This window comes from Curcuma longa, chromosome 1, assembly GCF_044706935.1.
Source record: "Curcuma longa cultivar G26 ecotype Majalengka, Jawa Barat chromosome 1, ITB_CL_G26_1.1, whole genome shotgun sequence".
Taxonomy (NCBI): Eukaryota; Viridiplantae; Streptophyta; class Magnoliopsida; order Zingiberales; family Zingiberaceae; genus Curcuma; species Curcuma longa.
In genome coordinates this window covers 4,667,294-4,678,947 of record NC_133861.1, presented here as the reverse complement: position 1 = coordinate 4,678,947, position 11,654 = coordinate 4,667,294, and the positions used below count along the sequence as shown (strand labels likewise).

The following is an 11,654-nucleotide window of genomic DNA, read 5'->3' as shown; positions in this document are numbered from 1 at the left end:
GTATTTTGTTAAAACTTAATGATATGTTATAGTAAATTATTTGTTGTTATTAATTTAATTATATATTTTGTAATAATTTGTCCCTCCACGGCCGCTGCAGACGGCGGTGCGCCGATGAATTCTCCGCCGTACGTCGGGGATCACGATCTCGATCAAAAATCCATGCACAAGATGGGGTGGAACAGATTGATACACTATTTTGATTGATTAAAAATTTTTCAATCTAATTCAACACAGATTACGGATTAAATAATCTATAGACCTATTAAAAATATATATATATATAAAAAATTAAAATTTTTATATTTGAATTATGGATTAAGTGATTTAAGTTTACAAATCTATTAAAAAATAAAAAAATATATATAATATTAAAAATTTTAAATTTAATTACGGATTAAATCATTTAAACTCTCACAAACCTATTAAATTTTTTATTTTTATTTTAAATTTTTTTAAAAAAATTCTCAATCAATGGACTAACTCAAATTCATCGTAGACTACTCCATGTAGATTCATGGATCAATCCATATGCATCATGAATCTAGATAAATCAATCCACTTAAATTCATCTAAAAATAAATTAATAAAATATCAATCAAATTTATTTAAATTATTTAACACAATGAATTAATTACTCATCCAAATTGACAGCTCCAGTGGACTCCCGTCTGCCACGTCAGTTGCTGCGTGACGGAGCGGCATGAAATTCAAATTACTTTGACATAATCGGTAAAAAAATTTATTGAATAAATATTATTGAGCATTAAAAGAGCGTCACGTCATTTTTCATGAGCATCAATTTTTATTTATTATTAAAATAATACTTTCCGTCTCCATATTTGTTTAATATTATTTATAATAATTATGAAATCATAATGATATCATATAAATATTTTAATTCTAATAATATTATATATTATAGATATAATTAATAACTACTATAATATAAATATTTCATTTGTATCGATATTAATCATATTATATTACAATAAGAATGAATACTGTTTCGACATTCCAATATTAAAACAGTCTTTCGACGATTTCAATAAAAAAAATGCTCATTTAATTTTTTTTTCTCGATATTATTTACAAACATTTAAGTAATTTCAAATTTATTTATTTTAAATAAATATTATTTAATTAACCGAAAATTCTTGTTGAAAATATCAAAATATATCATCTAATTTTTTAAAGTAATAAGAATTTAAATTTGTCATTTTGCTGAGGATGTGACATATGTCAACTATATTGACCAGGAGAAAAGAATCCTTTTGAGAATTTATAAATAAATTTATTTATAAGGTATTCATAAATTTTATGTATGGCCCTTGAAAAACCAAACTCACTATTTTTTTTTAAGTTTTCATCTATTTAATTATAAAATTAATATATAAATAAACTCTTAAAGCAAATATAGAAATTGTTCAGTGATATTCTATTCATCTTCTATTTGTTTCTTATTATTTTTTGATAATGTAAATAGATATGTGAACTTTAAGTTCAACTAATCTTAAAAAAAAATTATTGGATATTGGGGTCTTAACGGATCAATACGATTTTATGAAAAAATCAGAATGACATCAATTAATGAAAGTCATAATTGACTTCAAAATCGAAATCCACATTTTGCATAGATAGATTTAGTTTATTAATTTACTCAAAATCGATTAAGGGTGAATGAGAAGTTAATTGTTTAAAGTCAGTCCAGAATAACATTAATTGTTAATTAATGATATATAAGGAAATGCATGGGGAATAATCTCATACTCTCATATCGGAGATTTTCGATGGATTTTTTTTCCTTATTAATGATACTGTGTTAATGAAATTAATACAAAAAGCTCATATGCTCTCTTTCACGGGTGAATAGGTGCTCGCACCTATGAGCCCACAGCCCACCACACGTTACATGTGCAATGGACGCTTTGTCGTGCACTTTGTGGCACTCGGGTGGCGTGTTTGAAAATAAATTACTACTATCTGTAAGCACCGTAGCGAAGTAACATCGTTTACAAAAATAGTCATAACCTCGCGGCCTTGCCTCACAAGACCTTATCTTTCCTTTCTCTTCTTTCCATTTGATGGTTTACTTTTATTTATTTATTTTTCTTTCGTCCATCATTCCCTTCCCCAAAAATCAAAATATATTTTTACACTAGATTCTTTTTCCTTTGTCATCTGCACTAAATAGACATTCATGACTTTTGTTTGACTTGGGAAGGAGATATCGAAGAAAACAAAACAGAGGAAAAGATTCTCTCATTGGCACCTCTGAATAACAGGGCATGCATTAATGTCTTTTGTTTTACTCAAGAAAGGACGTATGGAAGAAAACAAAACTAAGGAAAACTTACATAACTCGAAGGTGAAATGATTGTTTTACTTTCATAAACCTACACAACACAACTCAAAATGTGAGGTTGAGAGTTTTATATGAGTCCCCGGGGCAATGATGCAACGGTAGGACATTCGGATTGTGACCCAAGGATCCGCGATTCGATCCTTAGCTACGGCGTATTTGCAGGAATTTTCCTCCAAATGGAGAACGCAATCAAAGGATACTGGGCATCTGGATTGACCGTCGTATGTGCTTCCCGATTTACCCTGGTAGTCGGTGGAAAACTTCCGTGAGACCGGACCGACCATCCCAAGGATTGAGTCCATGAGACTGACTGGGATTTATCATTTTTTTTTAGAGTTTTATATGAGTTCGTAAAATCCCCAAGACCATACTGGTGGCTTCATGCTTACAGTTCATGGATATCTATGAGTCAAAATGTAAATGTGACTACATGTATGAGTTCATGGATAGTGATCTCACAATTCACAAGTTAAAATGTTAGTTTGAGACCACTATTATACTCTTTCAGTTCCCAAGAACTCATTTAGGTCCTCACACTTTCATTAAAAATCTTAGCAACACTCTTTACTGGTTCAAACTCCACATGATGCAATTTAAGAACCCAACAATTTGAAAAGGATGCTGCTCCCCTTCCCACATCCCCTCAACTGAGCCATCAAACACACAGTGAGAAGAGCATGTGCAGAGTTGATGGATCTGCTTTCGAATTGCTTTACTATTATTGTTGGGAATGGGATTCAGATCTGAGCTAGTCTCCAATTGAAGCCTTCAACTCTTCTTGCTCTTGCTTGCCGAACTCAGATTTCAGAATTCTGACATTTATAACAGGAATGGCGAGTTACTGGAGCTTCTTCAGATCTACAAGGAGTTGGGGAAATAGTAATTCAACTGCCGAAGAATGTATGGCGAGTAGTGCTATTTATTCTGTTTGCTTTGGGTGGGGCTGTAAAGAGATGGTGCGCGATACCAAAGTCCTCACTCACATGGTCTGAGACAATTCCATGTGGCTAAGGACCCGCATTTGTTGTGGGTAAACTCATGCTTTCACTGAACAAAAAGATGCTCACCTGTTCTTCACTTTCCCATTTCTTTCACACTTCTTTTCGGTCCCCAGTGAAGATGTCACTGAGTTCTTCCAAATTGTTTGTGTTGTGCTGGTGCTGGTACTTGGCCGAAGCTTCTCTGACATCAAATAAACATAGGAATGTTGCAACACTGCAAAGAGTCAGTCAGGGTCCTATTGCTCGGCTGCAAGAGAAACAAAATCTGAAGTAGTGGTTTAGTAAACATCTGTTTGGAAAGCTCAAAAAAGCAAAAGTAACCAAATTTATATATTCAGGGCAAAAATCCTTCCCAGTAACCTGCTGGATTAAATCACAAAGGAAATTCATGATAATAACTGGTTAAGCTAAGAAACCATTAATAATCTAGAGGTGTATCAATATGGAGTAGAATGTGGTTCCTGTATCAAACAACTGATTAAGATAGTTGCTGTTTTTTCAGATTCAGTATGCATGGACAGCACTAATCTGAGTTTTGCAAAGTTCTTGTTCACTCTAGCATCCTACTGCATGTTTTTCAGTTATGAAAAAAACAAACAGAAATATTTTGGATGGATACTTTAATAATCAGACCAGCTGTGCCCTATTGAGAAAGGATCAAATCCCTTTCAAGGTTCAAGAGTAGCACAAAGACAATCATAAGAGTGCGATCATACATACTAGGCATCATATTAGTTGAATGGGGCACGAAGAACAGCTATTGTCAAATGACAGCATCATTCTAACAAACTAGTGGAGCCACCATGACATGAAGTTGGGTCAGACTCCACTCGAATTCTGGATTCTGTGTAATGAATAAAGAAGAAACCAAGTGAAACTAAATGGAGGTGGTTGACCTTTCCATATCACAGACTGTGAGGTTGGTAGTAGCCTCCAATTCTCCAAAATATCTCATTTCATGGCCATTCTTTATCCCTGCAAGTCGTTCCAAAGAAAACTTGAGCACAGTTTCCAGATCATCTAACACGGTATGAGTTTGAGAGAGAAGTTGCAAACCATAGTTTAAGTTCAAGGACATTTTCAAATGTCAATTCCACCATATCTCAGAAGATTGTACATTGTCTGCACATACTGATTGACTGAGATGGAGGACCACTGAAACATCAAAAGTCCAAGGGAAAGTTTTGAAGAGTGTTGCAATAGAAAAGGAATACTAGAAGTACTGGAAAATGAAAAGAGAAATTACATGGTACTTCTTTTCCACAAGATCTCATCTGCACAGCGCATGGTTTAAATGTCTCTTTCATATAGAATGGAATCTGCAGGGCACATATAAATACAAGCCATGAGAAAATATTAAATACAAACCTAACTTTTAGAAGTTATCCCATGTCTAGAAGAACCTTACAGATGATAAATATAATTTATAAACCTCTGCATGTACTACTATCTCTGACCCCTGTTTTCAGCAATATATATTTACTATGCCCCTAGGGACACTACCATTAAATAAAGGTTGCAATGGGTTTTATCTGTTATAAAATATGTAAAGCAGCTTGTGTCCTAAGTTTTGTTCTTTGAAACAAGAATGCTCTCTCATGGCCCTGCAATGCATTCAGAAACTTAGAGTAAAGCTTATCCAAATTAATCATAAAAGTGCATTTCCACACTTCAAAAGATGCAAATAATTGACATGAATGTTTTGGAGGATAATTGTGGAAAATAATAAAGAGTGTTGTTGGAAAACTGAAGGACAATGGCAACCAAAAATCACGGGCAGTTTGTAATGGTCTTGTAGTGTTTCAAACAAATTGACGACAATAGAACTGTAGACTTTTGGATGAGGTCCCTTTCACAATTTGGCATCCCTTGTGCTTAATTTTGAGCAAATCACACCTCTCATATTCACAAATCACAATTATTTATAATCAGCTTGTTTCATAATTTATGTATAAAAATCATCTTTTTGAGCATCATCCAATCTAAAGCGGTTGGATTGGAATCTCTCACACCTTTATTTTCCATAAATTTGTGTGGATCTAACTTTTCATGTCACACAAGTTATTTTATAATTGATGTAACTGGAATAAAGATTACACAGTGACGAAATGTAGGGAAAATATGCATATACTGCAGCCAATAATGAATATGATGACTTTAGGATAAATGATCTTTCATCATATGGAGGTGTTGATGATAACCAATGTTTAGGTGATTTAAGTTTAGGTAAGGTAAACTTTTTTTATTGTAACCAATTAGATTTTGAATGAAACTAATAATAGGTTGAAACTAATAATAGGTTGCTACTTACCAGATAAGCTTATTTGCAAATCAACTTACAAAGTCAAAGCCCAAGTTTTTATAAAAATAAGGTGTAAAAGATTTTAATTGACCATGTTATGTTGGAAAGTGCTAAAAAATTTAATTTTTCTCCATATATCATATTAGCTTCAAGCATTATATGACAATTTTCACCATGCAAGCAGATGTAGGACCAAAATCCTAAAATTATGCATGATTAAATGCTAAAATTTCATCAATGGCAATAATAGGTTGGAAGAAACCCAAATAGCTAGTTTTTGTTCAGAAATTATGCCAAACATCAATATCAATCTGTAAATTAGCTTGTAGGCCATCTAGTTCAATTTTTAATCATGCAAGTTGTTTTGTAAACCAGCTTGCAAGGAACTAAAATTTATGCAAAATTATTAGAGTGCTAGACCCAATTTAAACATCCTAGGTTAGGTTGGAAAGTGATCAAAAATCTAATTTTTCTTGCAACCGGATATTGACTAAAGCATCTAAAAAAATTATTAAAATATATACAAAAGAAAAAAGGAAACTGGGTTATCTTAAAATTATATGGTAAACCAAAATATGTAGAAGCATGGGTTTAGTATAGTTGCTGGAAAAATTTCGATTGAGTTGTTAGGTCTCTAAGTTGCCAGTTCTTTCTTTGGTCCAATTCTAAGTGACATTGTCAAGCAACTTATTGGATAAGTAGGTCCTCAGCCATTTGAAGTTTAATCAACACCAGGAAAAATGAACCAAACCAAAATACTCTTACCTTTATATATGGTCACGTGAGCGAATACACTAGCCAGATGTAAAATAATTGAAGTGCTTTTATTTCGATAAGATAAACTAACACAATTAGGTCCCATTAAAAGCCTGACTAGCTCTTTATACCAAATGAATTGTACACATATAACTCAATCTTTCAATACATTTTCCAGGTAAAAACTTGATTAAACTCACAGTTCCTAGATAACAATTTCACAAGAGCAGAACCAGACATCCAAATCCATAGCTGGATGAAGGTCCCTTTTAAGAAAGTTGTGTTCATGTGACTGTGCGGTTCATTTCCTAGCTTCTTTACTTCTCTCATTTGCTTCACTTTTGCAAATCATTACTACTGCTCATTCAATTTCTAAACTAATTCCACTCGGCCAGTCCTTTCCCAACTCGATGCTTGGTTCCTCTTCATCCTTTGTTTCTACAAAATAATAATCCTCGTGGAAGTTCCCCTCCCTTACATTCTCAATGACAGGGATACCTTTTAACTCTCCAAGATTAAGGAGGCCTTAAAATTCTATTGTCCTGGTTTTATTACTTTGGTTGTTTATTCTGTCAATTGCAATTTCAGATGCAGATCACTGAGAATCCATAAGTAAATAAATAGTTAATAGAACTATGCCATAAAAATGTCCCGCAAAGCTACTTTGCAATTACAAATAACAGAGATAAAAGTTATTCTAAGATTTTGGGGCCAAGTCGATGTACTTACTAATCCTTTCATTTTGTACGCATTAATGAAAGCAAGTCTTTCCTGTGCTTGCTCGGAATCAGTTTGGCCTGAGCCTAACATTACAAGTCACTGTTATAAGCACCAGATGAGTCTGACCTGTACAAAATAAAATTATAAAAAGGAAAAAAATACAAACATTTAAGCAAGCACAAAGAAAAGATAGGATCCACCTCCACCTGAGTTAAGAATGGTAGAAAATAATTTCAGAATTCTGTTATGGAACACTGATTCCAGCTAAGACAAGATCCAGGAAATCCTCTTCAGAGTTGAGTATGGAACCTGACCAGATGCCACACCAATAACTTCCCACCTACTCTGATTTATTAGGGAGGGAAACAGTCCAACAGCAATGTGCTCCAGTGCTTTCAGTGTATTTAAAAACTAGAGGCATAGTAGAGTACATCTACTGTTGTGACGAGTTAATTTACAGGATTTCTAGTACTTTTTATTCCCTTGCAGGGGTCTCTGCTGCAGTGAGCTAGTCACTACTCCAGCTGACTCTACTGCGTCTCCCACAAACCCACCTTGTCTCCACACGGCCACCATGTGACTTTGTGACCTTCCTCCCATCTCAAGAAGATGTGGTGGTTCCATTCCCACTCAAGTCTCCCACCTCTGCTTCCTCCTCTTCACCTGTGGTTGATATATATACATCTCAAAGAAGCCTCTCACAGCATTTTATCTTCGGTCTCTTTACCAAAATCCTAGCTCAGATCTGCAAATCCTTCCCAATGGCCTCTTTGTCATTTTCCACCACCATCCTGCTGCTGTTGCTCTTCCTTCATGTTAGCTTCACCATTTCCTCCTCATCCTCCTCGGCAACCGGCACCACTGGTTCTCCCAAGTCACAAAAGGCGCAACTTTTGAGCAAAAGGCCTGTGATCGACACGGTAGAAGGTGGTGGAAAGGCGCAGGATCCTGCAGCGCCCAAGCAAAAAGCAAGCTTGGGGACCAAAAACCAGACGAAGCTCTTGAAGCCCAAGAAAGCCAACTCCACCGCCACCGTTTCCCCTGGTTCCAAGACCACCGCCAACGCCACCGCCAAGATTAAGCTAGGTAAAACCCTCAATGCCACCCTGAAAGCCTCGAATTCGACCAAGCTTCTCAAGGCAGTCAAGATTAGTAAGTTGAATTCCACTAAATCGTCCAGCGACAAGCTCAAATCCCTCAATACCTCCTCCAGTTCGACCAGATCTTCCAAAAAGTTAGGTCTTGATTCGCCCATTGCCAAAAATAAGACTACAGCCACCGTCAAGGCGCAACAACCCACCAAGGAGGCTCCGGTGAAGAAACTGCCGGCGGCGAAGGAAAAGGTGAAGATGGCGGCGAAGCAAAAGGTGAAGTCGGAGGAATTGACCACCTGGCTAGAGACGGAGGACGACCTGGACAGCACGGATCTCATCTCAGACTTCCGGGAGCTCCCCTCCCGCCTACTCCCAGATCTGGAGCGCCTCTCCACCACCTCCAAGGCCTACATCTCCGCCGCCAACAAAGGCATCGCGGAAGGCGTCAAGCCGTACGTCGGCAAGAGCTTCGCCCCCAAGGTCGCCCCCGTGCTCTCCTCCCTCTTCCTCGCCCTCCCCCTGCTCCTGCTCACCCTCCTCTTTAGCCGCCTCCGCTCCTACCTCTCCCTCCACCGCCTGCTTCTCTTCATCCAGGCCTACCTCGCCATCTACTTCGCCACCCTCGCGCTGACCGCCCTCGTGACGGGGCTCGAGCCACTACGCTTCTTCTACGCCACCTCGCCGGGCTCCTACACCTGGACCCAGGCGGCACAAACGATGGGCTACCTGGTCTACCTAGTGCTCCAACTGTCCAACCTAGTCTCCGTCTTCTCCGGCGACAAGGACACCGCCCCCACCGCATCGCGGGCGCTCGCCCTGGCACAGATGGTGATCGGCCTGGCGCTCGGCATCCACTACTACGCCGCGGTCTTCCACCGCGCCGTCAGCGGCGAGCCGCCGCGCGCCAACTGGCGCGTGCACGCCGTCTACGCCGCCTGCTTCCTCGTGATCTGCGCGTGCGCGCGCGCCGATAGGCGAAAGAAGGCGTACTACGAGGGCGGAGAAGACGGTAAGAACAATTAAATTCGAGGGCTGCTATGCAAAAACTCCTCTCAGGGGCATAATCGAAAAAAAACGAGAAGACGAAAGCACCGCACACACTGCCACATAAGCCACCAGCCAATCAGCCAAAGCCAGCTGTTGGCGGTGGTATTTTATTTTTATCAGTCAATAATTATATTTTCATAATGTATTTTCGACGTTATTTATTAATTTTGTCCACGTGATCAATTGTCATATTGAAAAAAATGGAGACATGAACAAAAACTGATTGGAACAAGACCAATCTTTCTCTACTTAGAGGTCAAACATGCTAGAAAATGATAAATTAGTTCGAAGATACCAACCTTGGTCAAAAATATTTGAAAATGATTAATTATTTTGAAGGATTAGATATTTAAATTAATAAATATATATATATATATATATATATATATATTATTAATAAATTTGAGAGGAAAAACAATCATATAAAAAGCAAGAATTATCAAATATTACTTTAGAGAAGTTAGTTAAAAGTCAATTGACCTCTAGATCTTAGTCAAACCAATTTCACACTCTAAAATAGTTTTTTTCTTTCTAATGCTTAATTTGGTGAGCCATAACAACCCTATTAATAACTTGTTGGTACTTTGGGCCTATTGTAAGCATGGATAACTAAAAGATCTAGGTTGGATCAATTGTCTATTTTATTTGAAAACTATTATGGTCCTCTTTTCCTCTTCCTTCTTAAGGAAATATCGTCTTTTTCTTCTTCCTTATCGGTTGTCTTTTTCCTTGTTTATCAATTTCTATCTTTCTTCCTCCTTAGTAACCGGCGTCTCCTTTTCCTTCACTTTGGACCACTTTCACTTTCATTCCTTTTTGTGAATAACCTACCATGTGCCCTATGTTATGAATGAAATAAGTCATGATTTAACATCATTATCGTGAATAGCCTAATATACATATTTATAAAAATTATAATATATAAAAAATATTATTATAGATATAATATAATTTATAATTATTATCCATACTACCAATTTAAAATCTCGAACCTTTTTTTTTTATACCATTACTGTATAGTTCATCTTTTTGTCCCATCCTTATCTTGTACTTTGACATGCCATTATGGAACAAGATAAACCCTTTTGGGGCCTAAGCTTTCTACTTAGGCTTGTACTTGATCAAAGAACATGTATTCTGGTCAAAATTAACAAAATAACTTAAGGCCAACTAGGTTTAGTCAACTAAATTATTTTTGAGTCGTCTAAAAAGTCAAGTTGGCCCTATGGTCGAATGTTGATATGATGCTCATGAACATAGGGTTTCTATTTGGCTTGAGTTGATGGAATAACACATCAGTCAACTAAGTTGCATGAGTTGATAGTGGTAAAGGGAAGATCTTTGAATCTCAAATGATTTATGCCACAATTATTTTGATATGTTGTCAAATTAGTTTAAGTTGGTTTTTCTTATGTTACTAACATGTGTGCATAAGCGTACATAGACTTAGGAGAACATATAAGTACAGGGGGATCAGGATTCAATGGAATACAATCAAGAGTGATATGGGACACCCGAGGGATTGGAAAAGATGAGGAGCATTGGAGATAACAAGACCTTCACAGAAGACGCAAGCAAACGAAATAACTTAAGGCCAACCAGATTTAGTCAACTAAATTATTTTTGAGTGGTCTAAAAAGTCAAGTTGACTTTATGGTCGAATGTTGGTATGATGCTCATGAACATAGTGCTAGGTCCCCAAAGATGTCCACATCTCCACAATGATATGATATTGTTTACTTTGGGCCTAAGTTTTCATGGTTTTGTTCTTAGGCTCTATCCAAAATGTCTTATATCAATGAAGATATCTTTCATCCTTTTAAACCCATGATTTTTTTCATGTGTTTTTAGATGTAGGACTATATTTGCACCCTTGCAATCCAACAATCCCCTCTTCAAACAAAGAATCACATACCCCTTTCAAACGGAAAGCCTCCGTTTGATGTCCGAATTCTCGACCCACTAAGACTTTCTGCCCCTTGGTCCATCCGACCTACTAGTACTTCCTGCTCCTCGATCCACCTGGCCTACTAGGACTTCCTACCTAGCCGCAACTAGGACTTTCTACCTGGTGTCTGGTCCTCTTGATTCAGACACAAGAGCACCCACTTCTTTTGTTTAAGATTCAATCCACATGGTTAGATTTAGATCATGACTCTTCCGGCGGTTAGTCCAGTGAAGAGTGGCCTCGTTCTGATACCACTTGTTAGGTCTCCAAGGATGTTCGCATCTCCACAATGGTATGATATTATCCACTTTGGACTTAAACCTTCATGGTTTTGTTCTTGGGCTCTACTCAAAAGATCTCATACCAATGAAGATATCTTCCATCCTTTTAAATCCATGATTTTTTTCATGTGTTTTTAGAT

At 36.9% G+C, this 11,654-nt stretch overlaps 1 protein-coding gene and 1 long non-coding RNA gene across 2 annotated transcripts; one reads left to right on the top strand and one right to left on the bottom strand.

The window, feature by feature from the left end:
- Positions 1 to 4,505: 4,505 nt before the first annotated feature.
- Positions 4,506 to 7,278, bottom strand: LOC141837993 (uncharacterized). The gene is made up of 3 exons (XR_012602607.1): positions 7,154 to 7,278; positions 4,613 to 4,685; positions 4,506 to 4,521 (listed from the first exon to the last, which is right to left on the bottom strand). It is a non-coding gene; the product is annotated as an uncharacterized LOC141837993 (long non-coding RNA).
- Positions 7,279 to 7,668: 390 nt separating this feature from the next.
- On the top strand, positions 7,669 to 9,474 carry LOC141837984 (uncharacterized). Its single transcript, XM_074725361.1, has one exon. The coding sequence runs from the start codon at positions 7,906 to 7,908 to the stop codon at positions 9,259 to 9,261; it is 1,356 nt and encodes a 451-aa protein (XP_074581462.1). The 5' UTR covers positions 7,669 to 7,905; the 3' UTR covers positions 9,262 to 9,474.
- Positions 9,475 to 11,654: the final 2,180 nt, after the last annotated feature.